The following is a 23,196-nucleotide window of genomic DNA, read 5'->3' as shown; positions in this document are numbered from 1 at the left end:
GGACGTACGAGCAATGAGGCGCTCCTCAAACTGGGGTATAGCAGTTCTGCCACCGGAGGGAACGAGTGGTCCCTTCGCCTACGTTAAGTCTTCCTGGGCGGCTCCAGAGGTCCTAAAAGCGGGTCAGACGCAGGCAACGGACTGAACGCCGGGGTGCCAAGGGCGGGGCGCTGCCCACCTGCCCAGACCCGAGGGGCCGGGATGGGGGCACCAAGGGTACGCAAGGCCGAGCCAGGGCGGGGCAGGTCCGCGCCCTGGGGCCCCATCTCACCTGCTACGTCTGCAGCCCCGGGGCCGCGAGAAGGGAGTCGATGCTCGTGATGGGCCAAGCAGGGAGGAAATCACCGTCATTTCCCACCCCAGCCCTCTTCACCGAGAGCTGCGGGCTGCTGGCGGCCGACTACAGCAGCTCTGTCACGTTCCGAGAAAGTGAGGTGCTGGAGTGCGGTGGTCAGGTCAGCTCCTCCCCGCGCCGGGCGCGCGGCCCCGCCCCACCCCGCCCCGCCTTTAGGCCCCGCCCCCGGCCTCGAGTCTTCAAGCTGCACAGCCCTGGGAACCTCGGAGCTTCACGGTCCTCTGTCCCGCCTTCAGGCCCCGCCTCCCGCCGCGAGCCTCCGAGCGCAAGTCCTCGGCCCCGCCTCAGGCTCCGCCTCTGCCGCGAGGCTCCGAGCTGCGCGGTCTCCTGTCCCGTCCTCAGCGTCCACCCCCGGCCGTCGAGATGTGGGGGGACACACGGTCCCCGCCTTCGCCCCGGTGCCGCCGGCTTCGAGCCGCTCAGCAGTGAGACTCCGGCAGCGAGACTTCCGGCTGCCCCACTCTCGCAAAATGGCGGCTGCTGTGGGGATATTTCCAGTCTCGTTTTCCTCGCCGTAAATTCAGATGCGGAAGCCTCTCGTTTTTCTGCCCAACGCCCAACCTCTTGTGATCCGCTAATTCATATGTAGGTTTGACTAGTCGTTTTATAGCACAGAGTTTAAAAATCAGATCTGGGCCAGAATCCTGCTTTCCCCGTTCCCAAGGCAGTGTGACCTTGGCATTCCTAAATCAGGGACTAAAATGTCTATAAAGCATTGGCACTGTGCTTAAGTTGGATAGAATAAGCGCTTAGTCCCTGACTACTTGTGTTTCTGTTGTGGGGGAAACTACGTGTTTATCCCCTCAGTGTACTGAAAAATTTGTTACATTGGTGGCAAACTTCCTGAGCTTGAAATGAAGGGGTCCCAAATACAGAGCTCCATTTTGAAACCCAAAGAAACTCTGTATTAATCTTTAGGAATCAAAATTATTTCAAGTTTGATATTTATGATATAACTCCACTTAATATTTTCACAGGTATCTGTCCTTTGTAAAGCCTCTGTTTTGCCTTCCATCCAACTTTTTTTTGGGGGGTCTGGCAACTTCAGATATCTTCCTATCATCTTAGTAGTTTTTGTGCAAAGATACAAAAATGTATGTCTTGAAAAAATCACAGTAAGCTGAGGTTAAAGGTTCTGAAAACTAAGCAGGAGAAAAATGAGCAGAAACAAACTATAGAAAAGTCATGAGTTCTATTCCTGTTCTCACTTCACCCTTGTTCTCCATCTTCACTCCTACCTTCTTCCCCTTCAACTTGGCTACTTTTGAAAAATCTTCTGAGTATATTATATTATCTCAAGGCTAAAAGGATTTCTGTTTAGAAAGTATGACGATTCGTTCAATTAAATAAATACTGAGTTTTGACTTTCAGGAAAATACATGAAGATATACCTGGAAAGGTAAGTTAAGGTCAGCCTCTAGGAGGTTCTTTGGGTTGGTCTTAGAATTTGGGCCTTGCCTTATCCCCTGACCACAGTAAAACCATTAAATATGTTTTGACGGGAATGTGTCATGATTACATTGTTTTTGGATATGTAATCTGGAAGCTTTCCCAGGATTAGTTGAAAAAGAGACTGGAGGCAAGAAAAGCAGATGACTTTGGGAAGAACCTAGACATGAGGAAATGAAGACATACGTACTTTGGAGTGATGATAATGAAAAAAGTGGAAACAGCCTGAGAGACATTACAAAAGAAGAGCTGATGGGACTGGATTACCGATAGGGCCAAAGAATTGGAAGGACATAATGAACTGAAGTACTTACTGCATTACAGCAAGGAAAAGGAATTGAGCTAGATGGCCTCTAACAGCCTTCCTAGTTCTAAAGTCCCGTTATTTTCTATCATTCTATTAGCTGAAGATGAAAGGAAGAAATATTTCAAATAGAGAAGCAGTTACAAGAAGAAAATAATGAATTTGATTTTTGGTCTAAAACCTTGAGAAGTTATCTAGTTCAGTCTCTCTCTCTTTTTTAAAGATTTTATTCATCCGATTGAGAGAGATCAAGAGAATGAGAGAGAGAGCATGAACAGGGAAGAGGGAGAGAGAGAAGCAGACTCCCTGCTGTGCAGGGAGCCTGATGTGACGCTCAAACCTAGGACCCTGGGATCATGACCTGAGCCAAAGACAGACGCTTAACCGACTAAGCCACCCAAGTGTCCCTAACCTTTTAAATTTAATAATGTATAATTAACATTTTTATCCATACATCTAGATCTTATATATAATTTTTAATACCTATCAAGTATTCCCTATTGAAATTCTGAGAATGATTTTCCTTGAAAAAGTAGCAATCTGGGCTATCCAGAGAGTCTAATCAAAGATCAGCAAAGAGGAAGACATATATCTGAATGATTTCTTTAAAAATATTAAGTTTCTTTAAAACTCCCCATCACATTTCCGACAGCACGAGTTTCTCTTTAGGGATACATATGATTCCAGAGAAGTTGACCTCACTCTGCCTTCAGAGGTGATGTAACTAACCTTGGCTATCCAATCAGTACATTCCATCCTTTTGGACTCAATAATTGAGTCAGGGTGGGCATTGGCTCTAAGGTAGTTTGAGGAATGACTCTTAGGACTTTTGCTGAGAATGCTGAGGTTCTCTTGCTGGACATGGGAAGATGCTGGCAGCCATCTTGGGACCAAGAGAGGAGCCGTCTTAGAATGATGCAGACACCATAGAAGTCACAGCAGAGAGAAGGAAGTAAACAGGTCCTTGATGACATATTGAGTTATAGAATCAAGCATCATCTGAAGCCATGGCTGGCCTGAAACCTGTGGAAGTCTCACTCACGTGAGCCAATCAGTTTTCTTTATTGTTTAAACAAGTTTGAATTGGGTTTTCTGTTACTTGAAATCAAATGTATAGAAAAAAATTCTAGAAGAAATTGCCAACAGTAAATATCCCTGAGTGGTAAAAATACACATGATTTTTTTTCTTTGTAGAATAGTTCCCCAAATTTCTACCTCAAAAAAGTGCATTAATTTTATCAAGAAAAAGCATGAAATAAGTCATGAAATGTATATTTGGTTATGTGGAAATGATGAATAATGCCTAATAGCAAGTATTTTTCTAAAACAAATTTAAAAGTCACTAGTGTATATTAAACTAGGCAGGTATACAAAATCCACCCATAAAATAGAACAATTTAAGAGCATCAATACCATGCAATATATGAATTTATACAAAGCTAAGGCTAATTCTTTACAAGATTAATCTTTGTATCCTTAGTTGTTCCATAAATGGTTTTTGAATGATTGTTTAAAACATAATTGCCTACTAGTTATCAAATGTTAAAGCGTACTTTTATTCAGTGGGAACTATTTGATATAAGCAACTGTGGTATAGCTTTTTTAGAGTAGCTGGATTTCTTATTTTTTTCCAGCTTTTCACTTGGCCCAGGATTATAGCCTTATTTAAATATTCTCCCAAATTGTGTGTGTGTGTGGGGGGGTTGGTTACTTTAAATGCTATAATTAAATAATTTAATTTCTGGTCTGTCAAGATAAAGCCCTAAAAATTACCTTTTAATATACTCATAAAAATATACATATACATATATATCGATGTGTGTTTGTGTTTTTGAAAATACATAATTACTAAGTCCCTTTCAAACTGCTATTAAAATATTCTTACAGAGCTTCCAGGTTCGTGAACATGTGGAGGTGCTATAAGAACAGCATTCCTGGAGAAGCCATGGTAGCTCTGCACCCCTTCACTCATACCTTGTCCTATGCATCTCTTCCATCTGGATGCTCATCTGTATCCTTTATCATATCCTTTTATAATAAAGTGGTAAATGCAAAAAATATATATATGTATATTTTTACAAAGGCAGTGAGGAAAAGTGGAATCTAAACATCTCACCTTGTTATTGATCTTATTGACCTTGGGTAAGGCTTAAATGTGGTTGAAAAGGCAGAGGCTTTTATCTGGGCAAGCATTTAAGAAGTTAAGCAGAAAAACAATGAAACCAGAATTGTTAGATTATGAAACTGAAAGTTAAACGACTTAGGTCAGATAGGGTACAAAAATCACACAGTAGAAGCATGTTGGCTTTGGGGGCCCTTCCAATTTGTTTTAGGACATAGCTTCTTGATATTTGTGGGTTTTTTTTTTTTTTTAAGATTTTATTTACTTATTCGACAGAGATAGAGACAGCCAGCGAGAGAGGGAACACAAGCAGGGGGAGTGGGAGAGGAAGAAGCAGGCTCATAGCGGAGGAGCCTGATGTGGGGCTCGATCCCATAACGCCGGGATCACGCCCTGAGCCGAAAGCAGACGCTTAACCGCTGTGCCACCCAGGCGCCCCTATTTGTGGTTTTGTTTTGACCGCGTTTTTTTTTTTTTTTTTGAAAAGGGCTTAAAGATCAGAAACATGAAAATGAAAAACAAAAAAATACTCCTGGATTTACTGCTAGTTGGCTCACTTAAAAATGTGCTCACAGACAAAATTTATTTTATAGGCTATTATTAAAGAAATACTCATAAATGTGTAAGCATTGTGTAACTTAAGTAATCTCTAAGATGAAAAACTATAAAACTAGCCAATCTTGTAAAGTTATATAAAGAGAAAGTGGAGAGAACTTCAGATTTAACTTTGACTTTGGAGTAAGAAGTTCTTTGGCTGGGGGCACCTGGGTGGCTCAGTCATTGAGCGTCTGCCTTCAGCTCAGGGCATGATCCCAGGGTCCTGGGATTGAGCCCCGAATCGGGCTCCCTGCTCTGCTGGGAGCCTGCTTCTTCCTCTCCCACTCCCCCTGCTTGTGTTCCCTCTCTCACTGGCTGTCTCTCTGTCAAATAAATAAATAAAATCTTCAAAAAAAACCCGAAGTTCTTTGGCCGACTCTATTTAATACACGGGTAGAAATTTTGAGTAAATAGCTAGCTCAAAAGAAGTCTAACACGTCCTCAGCAAACAAGCACAGACCACAGAAGCATTCTTCCAGTAGAGTATGTATGTCAGGAGTTCTAGTTCCTTTCCCTCTTTGGATGGCAGGTGCTCTATCTGTGTTGATTTCCTTAGTATTTGATACTGTGGAACTATACATAGTTGATTTCCAGTGCCTGGAACAGTGCTTGGCACATAGTAGACCCTTGATAAATACTGTTGACCTACTAACTCTTGGAATGCCAGCTAAGCAAGTTTGTAAAGTTTCTGTATTTAGAGAATCACTTAGAATGGAAATACCTGCTCTTAATTGTACTTCTTTCAACTATCAACCAAAATAACTGACAAAGAGAAGGATCAGAACTCAAGTCTCTGTGTGGCAGCAGAGGAATCAGATCATTTTTGTGGCTGACAATGATTGAAACACAGTCAGTCATGGGAGTATCATCTTTGGTTGTGATATAGACTAAATATGGTAAATAATGTCCCAGTAGTTAATTCTACAAATATTTAAATGTCCCCCGAATTCCAAAACTTACTTAGGAACCAAGTTAGAAAGAGGCCTGGGCACTATATTTGGAAATGGTTGTTCTTGGAGGATAAAGTTGGTAAAAGTAAGCTGCTCAGTGTAGTGTCACTTTCCATCCAGGCTTCTATAGCTAATAGCATGATTAGCTTTAGCCTCATGTCTGGCTCATTTATTTTAATGCCCTAACTCAAACCCACACATGGGTTTATTATGCTCAAATATTTTGAAGACAAGATTATAATATTGTTAAAATTTGATACAATTCCTAGAAGGTTCTTAGAAATTTAATTTCATATGTTGCCTAAGTAGCTGGTCAAGGACTTTTTTTTTTCTTCAAACATAATGGTTTTTGTCAAACCAAGAACTAATGTTTAGAGTTCAAGCCCAACATTTGCCATAGTGAATGGAATTGTTTATTTTAGGGGCAAAAGAAGGTTATCCCTGAGGGCAGCTGAAACAGTTTATAGAAATCTTCAAACCACAAGCAGTGATCCCAGTGAAGAAACATCTCCCTGAATATCTCTTTTCAACCACTGTAATCTTGCTTATCCAACCATCTGTGTCAAAAATTAGAGTACGGTATGTCCACAATTCCTGTGCTAACTTCAGAAGGTAGTAAGCAGGAAAGGAAGATGACCTCTGTTACAGGGTGTTTAGCCTGTGTGGGGACGTTGAAGAAGAAAAAGCCTTCATGGGAGTAGCGAGACATTTCAAAAAATGTAGTGCATTAGTGGAAGTAATTACAAAGTAACCTGAGGAAGAGAAATTTGTCTCCTTCACTCCTAGAAAGAGAAATAAAAGAACCTTTGTACCAGTCGCACTGAGATTAGACAACCAATAGGAAAGCTGTTGGGAAGGGGACAACTGGTGCGGAGATTATGCTATAGGTAATATTCTATAAAAGGAGAAAGGGAGGAGGGCTAGCCTTTAGACACTTCCTCCCATCTGACAGGAGCTCTTCCATTGTTTCCTCTTCTAGACCTCTGTCTTGATGTGCTTTCAAGCACTCTGTCATTTTTTTCCTCTTTCTCTGTATTTTCTCATCTTCTCAGTCTTCCCATTTCTTTATTATAAGCCAGTGAATTGGTGCTAATAGGCTACCTGCTTGCTGTATACATTATTTGTTAATATGATTTGCACATAAGTATGGGTTACTGATTTAGGACATGGAGAGTCAAGTGAGCAAATAGTTGGAAGAACGTAAGGGCAGGGGTCAGTCATAAGGATTGAGGTTCAGAGTAGTAAAAAAACAAAATGCTTAGTCATAGTCAGGAGTCCAAAGGTCTGTAGGAGTAGGTCTCAATCAGGGCTTCACACCAGAATCACTTGGGGAATATAAATCTTAAAAATGTAGATGCCAGGGCCGCAGCCAGACTTTCTAAATCAACGTCACTGGGATAGGGTCCAAGATGTGAATTTTTTTTTCTAGATTCTGCAGATGATTCTAATGCAAATTATTATTTAAGAGCTGCTCATTTAGGGGCTCCTGGGTGGCACAGCGGTTAAGCGTCTGCCTTCGGCTCAGGGCGTGATCCCGGCATTATGGGATCGAGCCCCACATCAGGCTCCTCTGCTGTGAGCCTGCTTCTTCCTCTCCCACTCCCCCTGCTTGTGTTCCCTCTCTCGCTGGCTGTCTCTATCTCTGTCAAATAAATAAATAAAAAATCTTTAAAAAAAAAAAAAAAGAGCTGCTCATTTAGGGAATAAACTAGAAGTTATACATCTGTTTCAAGGGCAGGCAAGAATATTTGTCTTAGAGGAGAGCAGAAAATTTTTCTAGATTCTTAATGCTCTGTGGGGAGAAGTGTGTTCTCATGATAGGAAAAAGGGCACATTGAGTCTGGCAGCTTCCTTCAGAAATCCATTTTGATGCTGTTTTCCTATCAGGATGTCATTCTTCATGTGAAACCCATTTTTTTGTTTGTCCTTTGTAGAGAAAAGCAAAACAAAGCAAAACTGATCACTGTCTTTGTGTCTTATGTATACACACCATTTCTTTGCTATAGTGCCATTATTAAATCCCAGTCAGAAAGTTGCTGGTGAAAATGGATGAAGTAATTTCATGGCATGCTCAGTAATGAAGCCAGTACATTTACTGTGTTGTGAATTGTGTAGCAACCCCAGTGCAGTCATTTCACAGTCTCTGGAAACTTCAGTTTTTGAGTAACAGTCATAATTTATCTTTCTACAGAGATGTTATTTTCTAAAATATGGCTTTTTACTAATCTTTTCCTTTATAGTTTGCACACTTGGTGTCTTATTTAAAAAATCTTCCCTTGCATCAAGGTCATAATGATATTCACCTACATTTTCTTCTAAAAGTTAAAAGCCTTTTAAAGTTGTTATTCTTTGTACCATTTTTCTCTTTCTTTCTTTCTTTCTTTCTTTCTTTCTTTCTTTCTTTCTTTCTTTCTTTTTCAAGATTTTACTTATTTGAGAGAGAGAGAGGGAGAGCGCCTGTGCGCACACACAAGTGGGGGGGGGCAGAGGGAGAGGGAGAAGCAGACTCCCCGCTGAGGGCAGAGGCAAATGTGGGCCATGCGGGCCATGCAGAGCCTATGTGGGGAGATGGGGGGGGGAGGGCCCACGCAGGATGCAGGGCCAACACCAGGCAGAGCCCAGGATCCTGTGATCATGACCGGAGCCAAAGTCAGATACTTAACCCACTGAGCTACCCAGCGCCCGCTTTGTACCATTTTTTAAATTCTCATATACTATTAAAGCCCCACTCTAGATTCAAAGTGTAGAAAGTTCCTGCCCAATACAGAGAAGAGTACTTCTGTAGCTCCTGCTATAGGGTCTAGATCCAAAAACCCTCAAGGGAGAATAACATGAAATAGGAATGTACAAAGAGATAAAAATCTATAGATAGCAGAGCAGTATCAGCTTATGGAAATATAAATGATCTTAGGGTCAATGTATATTTCTCTTAGAGATACAGAAGAGATGAGGCCTTAAGGCTTGAGAAGAGTAAGCAAATGCAGGACATGTGAACTAATGGCTGCTAATCATGCTGTGGATATGCTTATCACATGTTTGTCAAATGTCTAGCAGGGATATACTTATCATCTGTTTGTCAAATGTCTGGCAGGGCCTTTAGGATGCCCTTGAGCAAAAGTCACTTTACAGCTCCATGTCAGCTCTGTTAAAAAACCAGCTATCTAGAAGAAAGTAATCTTTTGATTAAATTCCTAGAAGGTGTTCCACATCTGAACCCTGCTCTGGCCTCCGTTCCCACCTACTTCCTCAGGCTCTTGGCTCAACTTCAGAACTGGTTGTTGGAATTTGGGCTCTGACTCTTGTAGTCCTCTGTGAACCTCTGTTACCTACTGTCTTTTGCAGGATTGCATCAGACACCCAGTTGTGCCCACCCGTGATTGACTTGGCTCACTTGTACAGTCTGTTCTATCTAATCAAAATCATAGGGCTTTTGTATAGGATCCTTAATACCATTTCAAGCTGATGAGAATAAGCTTCCAACCATAACTTTCCAACTGTTACCTGTTGGAGACTATTACTTGCACTGGCAAATCTAAACCTTCTGGATACGTTCCATATTCTCAAAGGGTTTAACTGGCAGTCATCCCAGCAAAGGAGGTATTTCTATCGATATAAAATACAGTTGACCCTTGAGCAACATGGATTTGAACTATGGGTGTCCACTTACATGCAGATGTTTTTGGTAAATACAGTACAGTACTGTAAATGTATTTTATGATTTTCTTAACATTTTCTTTTCTCTAGCTTACTTTATTATAAGAATACAGTTTTATAATACATGTAACATACAAAATAAGCATTATTTTCTGTTTATATTATCAGTAAGGCTTCCATCAGCAGTAGGCTACTAATAGTTAACTTTTGAGGGAGTCAGAAGTTATGCACAGATTTTCAGCTATGTGAGGGGTTGGCACTCCTAAATCCCATGTTGTTCAAGGGTGAACTGTAATCTGTTTTCAAAGGTGTGACCTGTGTATTAGGCTACCGTGAGCTGAAAAGCACCACCCTTTATGAGAACCTGTTTTCCTCTCACCAAGTGAATCAGATAGTTGGGTGGGCCTGAGGGATGATTCCATTTCTCACAGGTAGCAGCTTTCCCTACCATCCACTTTAAGAAGTGTTACTGCTGTCACTGTAATCTTGCCCAGGACAGGATGGACCTATGCATGGGAGGGAGAACCTACAGGATAGGTTCAGCTGCCTTGGCTGGCTAAGCAGATGGCTCTTTCCTTTCTGACTACTTTGTGTACCTTACCCCACTCTGCCTTCTCAGTAAAAAGGCACATTCTTTAATTTCTGCCACTTTCAAATTCTCTCTGCCTCGGTAGCCCCCAAATCTGAGGCCTTGCCATCTGGGATCCCTCCAAATACCTTTCTCTCCTAAAATCACTGCTGTGGGCACTCATCTGTGCCATGCTGCGAAGCCCCCATGTGTTAGCATTCTACACAGAAGCAGGGCTTGTGCCTGGGGAGCTCATAGGCCACATAGATCTCACCTGTCACCAAAGTCTCTATAGAAGCCAGTTAGCTTAACTTCAAGAATTATATGCCTGGAGTTCATTTCCACTTTCTCCACAGTCCCAGGTTAGCTGTTACCACTCCTAGTGTTCCTTGTCTGCTGGTAAACCTCAACCTGACCAACCCTTGAGTTAGTTTCTCTGTAAGCCCCAAAAGGTATTGTAGTCACTTAGAGTTTGCAGTTCTATCCTGGGTATACAGACCGGATCACTTAGTAGTGATACCATCATACCATCGGGACATCCTCAGTAGCTCTCCCCAGAAGTCAGGATGTGCCCATGACCCAGGTGAGCCTTAGTGTGAGTGAACCTTCTGCCTCCTCAGAAATTCCCCAGCTCTAGTAGAGTCATTCACTGAGGCCCCCTAGATGCTGTTCCTCTTGAGAGGAAATTCGCCTTGGTGGGTTTTTTGGGTCCTGCACTATCAGGGACAATATGCATGTTATGCATGTTATATTAGTTTTCTATTGTTGCTGTAACAAATCACCACACCCTTAGTGGCTTAAAACGATACAGACTTATTACTTTACAGTTCTGGAGATCTGGAGTCCAAAATCCTTCTCCTTGGGCTAAAGTCAAGGTGTCAGCAGGGCCGGTTTCTTCCGGAGGCTCTAGGGCAGAATCTGTCCTTGCCTTTCCAGCTTCGAGAGGCTGCCCACATTCCTTAACTTGTGACCCCCTTTCTCCACTTCAAAACCAGCAGTGTTGTATCTCCCTGACATTTTTTCTCCTTCTGACCACAGTTTGGAAAGGTTCTTCACTCTTAAGGATTCATATGAGTAGATTGGATCCACCGGGTAATCCAGAATAACCTCCCCATCTCAACGTCCTTCACTTAATCACACATTTGCTTTGTGTACTTTTTTCCAAGTTTCTTTGGTCATGTAAGGTAATGTGTTCACAGGTTCTGGGAATAGAGCATGGACATTTTAGAAAGGTCATTATTCAGTCTACCATACATTTTTTTTTCATAGGAACACCAACAAACATTATTCACAAACTGAGTTAATACCATCCTGTAAGAGCATAATTACGCCTAATATACGTCTTCCCTAGACTATAAACCCGTATTTTTGGTCACTAGCATTTAGCTCAATGCCCTGTATACAATCAGTGTTCAACAGGGGTTTGTTTGTAAGAAACCTAGAGAGAAAGAGAGAGAGACATAGGGATATATACAAAGACACAGAAAGTATACATAAAACAACCTATTGTGGGACACCTGGGTGGCTCAGTTGATTAAGTGTCTGCCTTCAGCTCAGGTCGTGATCCCAGAATCCCGGGGTCAAGTCTTACATCGGGCTCCTTGCTCAGTGGGGAGCCTGCTTCTCCCTCTGCCTGCTGCTCCCCCCTGCTTATACTGTCTCTTTGACAAAAAAATAAATGAAATCTTTAAAAATAGCCACAAAACAACCTGTTGTTTTATTTAGAGAGATTATTTCTGTTCACATTACTGGTCACTTTTTGTGCCCATAGGGGCCAACTACTTACCAGGGATTAGTGGAGTGGGCCTGTCCTCTGAGTCTGCAGGGGCTGATATAGAACTGGGATGGACCAGGAACCTGATTTCATGGAGCAAGCCTGGAGGCTGGGGCCACAGGGGCCAGCCTGGTGCTAGGGTTGTTCCTGGGCCTTGGGGACCAGCCTGGAGGTTAGGTCTGCAGGTCCAGACTGGTGCTGGTATGGACCATGAGCCTGGGTCTTTGGAGCCAGCCTTAAGGCTAGGATGCTTGAGGCTGGCCTGGTGATGGGGTGGGCTAGGAGCCTGGGTCTGTGGCAGTCTGTCTAGAGTCTAGATCCACAGGGGCCAACATGACACTGGGGTTGGCAAGGGGCCTGGGGCCACAGGAGTGCCTGGTGCTGGGGTGGGCTGAAAGCCTTGGTCTGTGGTAGTCAGCCTGGTACTGGGCCCAGCCAAGAGCCTGGGTCTGTGGGTACTCACCTAGAGCCTGGGTTCATGGGAACTATTGGGGAGCCAGGGGCCACAGGAACTACCCAGGGCCATGGGCAGTGGCTAGTACTGGGATGTGCCAAGAGTCTGGTTTCTCAGGATCCTCAGGAGCCTAGGGCCAGGGAAGAATTCTGGGGCCACTGGAGCTGGGTAGCATCCAGATGAGCCAGGGGCCTGGGTTTGTAGGATCCCCCCAGGAGTCTAGAGCCAAGGGAGTTCCCTGGAGCCACCGGAGCCTAAAGGCACTGGAGTGATCTGGGGACTTGGGTTTGTGGGAGCCTGTAGAGAGCCACATAAGCCTGCAGAGGTTTGCTGGGCCTGGGCCTAGGTGGCTCTGGGGTCCACAGTGAAATCATGTAGTCACTTCACTTGCCTTTTGCTATGGGGAGAGTCTGTCTCTTGGCCTAGGCTGTCCAGGCTCAGAGGATGGGTGATGGGAACCATGTAAATCTATTTTCTATCATCCTCAGTGCATCTTTTCCTATTGTTGCCTCACCCAAATTCTGTATTCTATCACCTGGAATCCTCGGCTTTTGCGAAAGTATTTCATACATGAGTAACTGTTCAGACTGATGCTCTTGGGAGGAAATGGGTGCTGGAAATTCCTATACTGCCATTTTGCTGCCATCACTCCCCTCCTGGGTCATGATTTTTGATCCACTCTGACAATCTCTGTCTTTTAATTGGTGCATTTAGACTGTTGACATTCGAAGTGGTTATTGATATAGTTGGATTAATAGCTACCACATTTGTTACTATTTTCTATTTGTTACCCCTTTGCTGCCTTTTGTGGCTTTAACTGACTATTATATGATTCCATTTTCCCTCCTTTCTTAGCATATGTTATACTTCTATTTTGCTTTCTTTTTCAGTGTTTGCCTTAGAATTTGCATTATACATTTACAGCAAATTCAAGTCTACTTTCAGATAATGCTATACCTCTTCATGGGTAGTGCAATAGTTTATCATAACAAAATAATCCTAATTTCTTCCTCCTGTCCCTTGTATCATTCTTGCCATTCATTTTTCTTATATGTAAGTACACATATATACATATATAAGCATATATAGTTGAATCCAGTGTTGTTGTTATTATTATTATTTTTAAAGATTGTATTTATTTATTAGAGAGAGAGAGCACATGATCAGTGGGGAAAGGCAGAGGGAGCAGCAGACTCTTTGCTGAGCAGGGAGCCTGGCATAGGGCTCCATCCCAGGACCTTGGGATCATGACCTGAGCCGAAGGCAGACACTGAACCAACTGAGCCACCCAGGCGCCCCTCCAGTGTTGTTATCATTGTGAACAAACTGTTATCTGTTACACCAGTAAGAAGAAAAATTAAAAAATGTTATTCTGCCTTCACTTTCTTCTTCTCCAGTGCTCTTCCTTTCTTTAAATAGATACAAGTGTCTGACATATATCATTTTCCTTCTCTCTAAAGAACCTCTTTTAAATTTTCTTGCAAGGCAGGTCTACTGTCAATGAATTCCTTTAATTTTTGTTAGTCTGAGAAAGTCTTTATTTCTTCATTTTTGAAGGATAATTTTGTAGGCTACAGAAGTTTAGGTTGATGGGTTTTTCTGTCAACGCTTTTAACATTTCACTCCACTTTCTTCTTACTTATATGGTTTCTGAGGAGAAGTCAGATGTCATTCTTATCTTTGCTCCTCTGTAGGTAACATATTTTTATCCTCTGGTTTCTTTCAGGATTTTCTGTAGTTTGAAAATGATATAACTAGGTGTAGTTTGGGGGGAGAATTTATCCTGTTTGGTAGTCTCTGAGCATCCTGGATCTGTGAATTGGTGTCTGACATTAATTTGGGACTAATTCTTAGTCATTATGGTTTCAAATATTTCTTCTCTTCATCTCTTCTAGTGTTCCCATTATGCATATGTTACATCTTTTGTGCCCAGTTCTTGGATATTTTGTGCTTTTTATTTTTTATTTTTTCAGTCTTTTTTCTCTTTGATTTTCAGTTTTGGAGGTTTCTATTGAAATATCTTTAAACTCAGAGATTCTCTTTTCAGCTGTGCCCAGTTGACTTACAAGTCCAACAAAGGCATTCTTCATTTTTTTTTGTTACAGTGTTTTTTATCTCTAGCATTTCTTTTTGGTGCTTTCCTAGAATTTCCATCTCTCTGCTTACATTGCCCATCTGTTCTTGCATGCTGTCTACTTATCAGAGCCCTGCATATTAATGATAGCTATTTTGAATTCCTGATCTGATAATTCCAACATCCCTTCTGTATCTGGGTCTGGTTCTGAGGCTCTCTCTGTCTCTTCCACTTATGTTTTTTGCTTTGTAGTGTACCTTGTAATTTTTTCTTGGTAGCTGGGCATGATGTACAAGGTAAAAGGAACTGCTATAAATATTTATAGACCTTTAGTAATGTGATGACAAGGTGAAGGGAAGGGAAGTGTTTTATAATCCTATGATCTGGTCTCTTTTAGTCTTTTAGTGTCCCTGTGGCTTTAGACTGTGAACCTCACATGTGCTTCTCAGTCCTCCTCCCTCCATATCCTTAAGTGAAACAGGATGGCTAGAGGGGGCTGGAGATGGGTCTTTTCCTTCCCCCAGGCTAGTTAGGTAGGCTCTGATAAAACCCCAGCAGGTGAGGCTGTGATTAAATAGTACCTTCTGGAGACAGACCTTGTTAAGAACAGAATGCTCTGGTGTATTTTTAAATGGTTCCTTTTCCCTTTCCTCTGCCAAAAACATGGTGGAGAAGGAGGGGTATTGATTTTTCTCTGATATTCACTGTGAGAATGTGATAGAGATCTAGGAGTTAAAACTCACAAATGTGTGGGAGCCTCCAGTGACTGGGTTCCCCTGGAGTTTTTAACTCTCAGTTATCCACATTGAGTGCCCAGCAATTCATAAATTATAGTTCAGGTTTCCCTACCCTGGTACTGGTTTCCACAGAGTTTGTTGCTCCAGTAAGTTGTGATTCTCTGTATTTGTTCTTGGTCTCTCCAGTCTGGGGAGCAACATTTTGCCCTGTGACCTCAGTTCTCTTTTGAATCTAAGGAGAGTTGTTGATTTTTCAGTTTGTTCGTTTTTTTATTTGTTGTTAACTTGGAGTGACAACTTTCAGCATTTATTTATTTATTTATTTATTTATTTATTTGAGAAAGAGAGAGCATGGGCAAGCAGGGGGCAGAGGCAGAGGGAGAGAGAGAAGCAGGCTGTTTGTTGAGCAAGGAGCCAGATGTGGGACTTGATCCCAGGACCCTGAGATCATGACCTGAGCCAAAAGCAGATGCTTAACCAACTGAGCCACCTAGGTGCCCCAATTTTCAGCTTCTTACAAGCTGTACTGGAAACCCAGAGTGTTTTATTTACCTCTTCATTACTAAAATACGAAGACTCAGTGATTCTGTGTCAGTTGTTGCTGAGCCTCGTTCAGTGGTTCTCATCCGTTTGCCTTGTTTACGCTACTGTAGCTTACAGGAGTTATATGTCAATGGACTACAGGTTCTGTTGACAGAATGTGCCCTAGTATTATGAAAGGTATGAAAATATGAAATAAGTGAATGGCTTGATCAGTCCTACATTTTCTAATGGGAGTTTCCCAATCTGTCATTCAGTCACCCTACCCTTCTTGCCTTTGATTCTTAATCTGACCCCTCTTCCATTCCAAGATATAACCCAAAAGTTCCCATTAATTTATCCTCTTTTTGCAGATTTTTTTTCTTTTCACCATACTTACAGTTTTACACAGTGTTTTATGGACCCTGATTTTACCTTTTGTGGCGAGTACTTTATAGGCTTTAAATACTTGTTGCTTTACATCTTCTGTTTTTAGGATGATATCATCTGTTGGACTATGGTTAGGCTGAGGATTCAAGTAAATGTCTCTTTAACCTTTAACTTTATGTTTTATGTGTCTTTTCTTGTGAGTGGGCTCAAACTCCTCATTCCTGTATTCCTTAATTTTTTTCCCCTTAGCTTTTTATTCTATGTGGGAATTCTGGTCAAATCAATATAGATTAGCCTCACATATTTTTTTTCCACATAAAGAAGCATTTATTTGAGGTTTAACATGAAATCATGTTATACAAATAAATAGTGTGTTTATACAAATGAAACTTGTATAAACACAAATCTACATCAGTCATAACACAGATAGCAAAAGACAAAGTAGAAACAAAGAAAACTAATTGGTGGCTATATACAGTTGGACATAGTTGTGTCTTGTACACTAGAAAGTCTTTTACAAAATAATCATCTTAGATCAGCAGAAGACCAATCTTCAATGTCTTCCCGCAAGATGGGTTACTTTAGCAATCTCCTCCACAGGACAGCATTCTCTGGTGTATGCCTTGCACTCTGCCTGCAATGTGCAGCTGCCAGACATAGGTGTGACACACAGCCTGCAGTAAAGTTCCCACTGTTTTCTCCAACGTCCTCCTGTGGCTGGTAATTATTTTGGTGACTGCCACCCCCTCAAGACGCCTTGCCATAAGTGCTCTGTTGGCCACTGTAGTCTGCATATCCCTGTCCACATCCATAGTTCTCATAGTAATACCCAGTATAATCATAGCCGTGATGGCCACCATAGTTTTGATCACCACCATAGGCACTATTGTAATTTCCATATCCTTGATCATAGTAGTTATTAAATCCTTGGTTCCAGTTTTGGCCCCAATCTCATCCATGCCCGCTACTACCACCTGGTCCACCAGCTGCAGCACCTCTTCCTCCTTTTTGTTATTGCTGTTGCTGCCCGTATAACTCTTTGGGTTGTACAAATTTAGTTTCACACTTCCCAGAACCAATTTGATGATAATCTGCTCTTAACAGTTTCTTTACTGGCTCTTTGTCTGTTTATGTGATGAAACAAAATCCTCTTCTTTCATTTGTATTTGTATCCATGGGAAGTTCAGTATTTTCAGTCTTCCCAGAAGGCTTCCAAATATTCTTTAATTTGTTCTTCAGAAATATTTGGGCTCAATCCACCCACAAAACCTTTTTGGGGGGTTCTTCCCCTTTTAGAGTTTTGGCCCTTTTGGGGTCTATCAGTTTGCCATCCAGTTTGTGTTCTTTCAGTTCCAAAACCCATCATCCTGCTGATTTTTGCTTGCATTGATCTTGGATCCCTCTGTGAATTCCTCTATGTTGCTGTACTTGTTTGTGTCCTCCATGGTGGCGGAATTGTAGGTGGGAGGTTGGGGGTCGGGGGTCGGGGCTGCTATAGTGCAGTCCAGTCCTGGCAGCACTGGTGGTAGAGCATTGTGTGGATCTGGATTTAAAATGTGAGCAGATGAACTAGCCTCACATATTAATTCTCTTTTTCAGTGACCTTCTTCTCATTGCCACCTTGTACCTTACCACTTCATGCTTAGTCTTCCATCTAATCTAACTCTTTTCCATATCTTGCCATTCCATATTATTTTTCTGTGACAGTGGAATACTTTTTTTTTTTAGTAGGCTCCATGCTGGGCATGGAGCCCAGCATGGGGCTTGAACTCCTGACCTTGAGATCAAGACCAGAGCGGAGATCAAGAGTCAGACGCTTAACCTACTGAGCCACCTAGGCACTCCTACTTTTAATCTCAAGTAACAAAACTCAAGACATATTTAAGCAATAAAAGTAATGTATTGGCTAATAAAACTAAAAAGACCAATGTAGGAGTCCAACCATGTCATCAAAGACCTGACTTCTTTACCTTTCTCTGTTCTGCCTTCAGTTTTGTCAGCATGGTTCCAAACTTGGCTTCTCTTAAAAAAACAAACAAACAAACAAACAAACAAACCAACAAACCAAATCCAGAAATCCAAGTTTTATGTTTATATACCACGCTGCCCAGAAAGGAAGAGAGTGTCCTTTTCTTGGCTCTTCCAGAGAAGTCAGAAGGCTGTTTTTCTAGAAGCCCCATTATTATAAAGGATACATTGCATGTTACTGGAAACATTTAATTCAGATGTCCTTCCTGAACCACCCTGCATGCCCCAGAAATGGCATGCACTATGTGGCTGAGGTGTGGGTTACATGAACTGACCCTTACGGAATGGGGAATGGATTGACCTGATGAATTTAAACCAATCGGAGACTATTCCTAGAGCTAGGAGTTCAACTGGCTTCTCCCTAAACATGTGGGAGAAGATGACATCTAACTGGAAGTATGGAAACTATGAGGAAGGAGGATGGGGGAAATGGATGCTAAGCATGGAAACTATGAGGAAAGAGGATAGGGGAAATGGATGCTAAGAAATGCTCCCTACCCTTGCACATGGTTACTTTAAAAATTCATAAAACACCATTTTTATTTTATTGCTCTGCTGCTATAATCCAAGGACCAAATCTGGCCTGCCACCTGTTTTTATAAATAAAGTTTGTTATTATATAACATTATATAAATGAGTAGTTGTAACAGAGACCATATGACCTGCGGAACCTAGAATATTTATTATTTGGCCCTTCCAGAAAAAGTCGGCTGACCCCTGGCCTAGAAGATTAAATCTAACCTCATTCTGAATTTCAAAGCCCTCTATCATCTATCCTCACTTTACTGATCTTATTTAATTGGCATTATGCACTATATACAAACTCTCTAATCCAATCAGATTTGTTTATTCACCCACTGCAAACAGTCCACACTCAAGCTCTACTTTTTTTATTTGTTCATGCTTTATCCAACCTGGAATGCTCTTCTTCAATCGTAACATATCTTTGAGGGCCCATCTCAAGTTTATGAAGTTTCCATGTTACCTCTACCTACTCTGGAGCCTTTTTTCCTACATGTATTATTTCTATCACACTATAGTGCATTTTGAGTCTACATATGTTTTATAAATATATGTGTATGTCTTATCTACCCAATTAAATGCAAAACTGCTGGACATGAGATTCTTGGTAATATGACTTTTTTTGTAGCCCTTACAGAATTTCAAGCAATGCTGAACAAGAAGTCACTTAAGTAATACTTACTAGTCCTGTCAAACTACCTCATAGCCAGAATTGGTCCACTTCTTTCCACCCCCCTCCTCCAATAACACCCTAATCCCAGCTCCACCTACTCCTATCCAGCCTAATTGCTACAGTCTCTCAAGTGCCCCTTGCTCCTTCTGACCCCCTACAATCTTCTCCCCACATAGTGAACACACTGACTTTAAATGTTTAAATCAGGTGGTGTTAGTCTCCTATTTAAACTCTTCTACCTGCATGACCTATCTCAGAATTGAAGTTGTGATCCGCCTCTGCCTAAATCTCCCCATCCATCCCCTCTCACTTGGCAGCGATCACTCAGCTCCCATTTCTCTCAGTTCCTCTGCCTGGAATATTTTCCCTCTATGTCTGGTTTCTCATAATTCTGCTCTCAGTTCTGTATTCCTTGCCTGACCACCCAATCTATATTGCCTCCTGCCTCCTGTATGTCACTTTGGATCACATCATCCAGTTTCACCTTCTCCATAGCCCTGACTCAACAGACTATGTCTTGTTTACTTGTTTAACTGTTTCCCCTCTAAATGCAAGCTCTGTTGAGTTTAGCTAATTTGTTCACCGCTGTATTTCCAGCCCCTAGAGCAATGCCCAGTGCATAAGAGGTATTCAGTAGCTCTTTGTGGAATAAATAAGCAAAAGCATTCATAGATTTATTTCCTTTTGAAATAGCAAAAGAGAACTTTTATTCATTTCCATAAAAATGCATTTACTAACCACCTTCTTTCATGGTATTACCACTTAGGGTTCTGTACAAAGAAACTGTTCTTAGGGGTTATATTATTTTCCTAGGGCTGCCATAGCAAATTACCACAAACCGAACGGCTTAAAACAACAGAAATGTATTCTTTCACTATTTGGGAGGGCAGAAGTCCAAAATCAAAGTGTTGGCAGGGTTGATTCCTTCTGGAGGCTCTGAAGGAGAGACCGTCCCTGCCTGTACCCTAGCTTCTGGTGGTTGCTGCCAATTCTTGACATTCTGTGACTTGTAGGTACAGCACTTCAGTCTCTGCTTCCATCTTTGTAGCACCTTCTTCTCCCAGAGAGGAGAAGATATGGACACTCTCACTGGATTTAAGGACCACCCTAACCCAGGAAGAGCTCATCTTGATTCTCAACTACTTACATCTGCAGTGATCCTGTTTCCAAATAAGGTCACATTCTGAGGTTCTGCATGGACATGAATTTTGGGGGGACACTATTCATCAGGGGTTTACAGTACAATACGGAAACTAATAGTCTACTCTTGCTGTAGTATAGTGCACATAGGTTGTTTTTTGGTAACCAGCAATCACCTCCCTTACCAGGAACAGCCCAGTTTCCTATTGGGGAATTTTGTCTCCCCCTCTATTGGCAATCTTGGTAGGGATGTAAATTAATATTCCTCATCTCACTGCAACTAAGGAGCCACATGTGACAGACAAAAGGGAAGACAGCTAAGACTCCTCAGATGTTTTATTTTTTCAAATTTGTGTTTCTTTATATTTTGGTAACTTTTCAAGATATGCTTTTACTCCATAGTACGTGTCCCTTGATTTTAGCACCAGAAATCTGTGAATGCACAGAGCACATTAAGCAATCTGGACTCTTGGAACTTTTTTTTTTTTTTTAAGATTTTATTTATTTGAAAGAAAGAGAATCAGAGAGAGCGGGAGCAGGAGCAGGGGGAGGGGCAGAAGGAAAGGGAGAAGCAGACTCCCCGCTGAGCAGGGAGCTGGATGTAGGGCTCAATCCCAGGACTCTGGGGTCATGATCTAAGCTGAAGGCAGATGCTTAACCAACTGAGCCACCCAGGTGCCCCTGGACTTTTGGAACTTTTAATTTTGAGTAGAGGTACACAGGGATGAGAAGTAAAGGGAGTGCATACATTGGAACAGCAGCACCTTGAAAAGATCTGGAAATTGTTCTTGTTGCCTGGACTCCAAGAGCTGTCCTCATTCCTGTGATGTATCCAGGCCTGGCCCTCTAGCCTCCCATCTATCCTGGGAGTTCCTGGCTAGCACTCTGTTAAGTCCTTTTTTGCTTAAGTTAGCCAGAATCCATTCCTATCATTCTCAACCAATGAAACTCAGTTGTTAAGCTGAGATCTAAGATTTTTTCAGTACTGGTGCTATTTTGCGTATTTAGCTCTGAGTTCTGACATGCCGAGTTTACTACTACATGAGATACTACCTTCAAAATGTCAATTTCATCCCAGCCCTACAAATCAGTGTGATTAAAAGACAGCATATTAGCATTTTTATTAACTTATTTATAACCCATCATGTTCCAAAAGGACTTTATTGTGTTAAATTATCCTACAAAGGTAAAGCAAGAAAAAAAAATACATTCAATATAAGTGAAAATGAGACAAAGGAGAATTAAGGGTAGAAAAGTGAGATGGAGCCATGAGTGAACCTAATCCATAAAATGGTTACCGTGAAGGTCCAGACAGTAGGTAGGGGAAAGATGCAATCATATGACAGGGTCTACAGGCTACGGTTGCCATGGCATTTGGCAAGAATATTTTCTACTTGAAATAATACCTTCTTAACCTGCGTTTGTGTTAAAAGAGCTTGCAGTCTCTCCATAGTAAAGTGGGGTCATGAGATAATTAAGCAACTTGCCAAATAGGAACTGCCTAACCAAATGCCAGAAAAGAGAATACACTTGCTTAAAGTTAATATGTTATCACTGTAAAGATGGTAAAAATATGCTGAGACATCTGCTTTCCATTTCTTTTTTCTTTTTTTTTGTTAATAGTACTCAAAATAATTTAAGCTGTAGTGTCTTTTTAAAAATTAATAATTTATTTTGCTTTACACAATATTGGGCCTTGGAAACCTTTGTTTTATAAAAATAGATTTATTTTTATAAGTTGAAATGTTTAGGTTTAAATTTTTTTTTTTTAAGTAAAGTCTAGACACAATGTGGGTCTTGAACTCATCCTCCCAAGATCAAGAATTACATGGTTGAGGTGCTTGGGTGGCTTGGTTGGTTAAGCATCTGCTGTCAGCTCAGGTCATGATCCTGGCGTCCTGGGATCGAGTCCCACATTAGGCTCCCGGCTCAGTGAGGAGCCTGTTTGTCTCTCTCCCTTTGCCCCTCCCTCCTGCTCATGCACTCTCTCTCAAATAAATAAATAAAAATCTTTAAAAAAAAATAAGAATTACATGGTCTACCAACTGAGCCAGCCAGGCACCCCCAAAATTGAAATGTTTTAAATAGAATAGAAGAACTGGCTATTTAAAAGAACACATATAGTCAATCTATCTGCAAATCAAACATTACTTTTTTATTTATTATTTTAGTGATGTGGGGTTTTCACATGTTATAGAAATGTTGGTTCCCTTCTTGCAGCTTTTATAAGGAAGTGGAGCCTAGATTTTAAATGCAAACACTGCATAAAGATATTACTCATACATAGTAACATAGTAAACACAATCATAAGATACTGATCTTCATTATTGTAATGAAGATTTTCCTGTTTTAATATTTATTGCGTTCCCCCCCCAAACATTTTCCAGAAAGAATCTGAGTTAACTGTTGAATACATCACAAGTGCCACCTAGTGCTTTCTTTGAAAATAACTTTTTTTTTTTTCCAGAAACAACAAAACAAGATGTAGAAGGCCTGAACTCTTAGGGCAGAGTTTGTTTAAATGCCCCTGCTTTCTAAAAAAGTCTGCTTGTTTTCAGTCAAAAAAGGCTTTGAAAGAAGAATTCGGAAATGAGTTTCTTTGATAGTAATCAGATCACCCAATACTGCTTGGTTTTAATTTTGCATAGGTATAGATACAATTAAGTAAAAGATGCTAAAGAAGGGGAAAATGAAGGCATTTCATTAAAGAAGTAGCAGCAATATTTTCAAAAAGTATTTTCTTCCAATTCCCAATGGGAGCTGACATCCCGCCAAAGCTCTAATTCCGTCATCGTTATTTTGTACCCCAAGTCACTGTTATTTCCAATGTCCCTATACTTCAGGCATTGAAACATTGTCATCATCATTGTCATCATACCACCACCA

At 41.4% G+C, this 23,196-nt stretch overlaps 2 protein-coding genes and 1 pseudogene across 3 annotated transcripts in view; 1 reads left to right on the top strand and 2 right to left on the bottom strand.

Annotated features, from left to right (window-relative positions):
* The window catches only part of GPR155 (G protein-coupled receptor 155), a 42,219-nt gene extending 41,762 nt beyond the window's left edge, over window positions 1–457 (bottom strand). For both annotated transcript variants that reach the window (XM_008687131.2, XM_008687132.2), the window contains exon 1: window positions 272–457. The gene's annotated coding sequence lies outside the window, so the exon portion shown is untranslated. The remainder of the gene's footprint in view (window positions 1–271) is intronic.
* On the top strand, window positions 321–20,269 carry LOC121104246. Its single transcript, XM_040636631.1, has 3 exons — window positions 321–940; window positions 3,996–4,056; window positions 20,219–20,269. Exons 1-3 carry the CDS (start codon window positions 321–323, stop codon window positions 20,267–20,269), a joined length of 732 nt encoding a protein of 243 aa, XP_040492565.1.
* LOC103659899 lies at window positions 15,810–17,398 on the bottom strand (annotated as a pseudogene).
* Window positions 20,270–23,196: the final 2,927 nt, after the last annotated feature.

The sequence above is a fragment of the Ursus maritimus genome, unplaced genomic scaffold (assembly GCF_017311325.1).
Source record: "Ursus maritimus isolate PB19 unplaced genomic scaffold, ASM1731132v1 scaffold_1, whole genome shotgun sequence".
Classification (NCBI taxonomy): Eukaryota; Metazoa; Chordata; class Mammalia; order Carnivora; family Ursidae; genus Ursus; species Ursus maritimus.
This window is presented reverse-complemented; position numbering and strand designations above follow the sequence as displayed.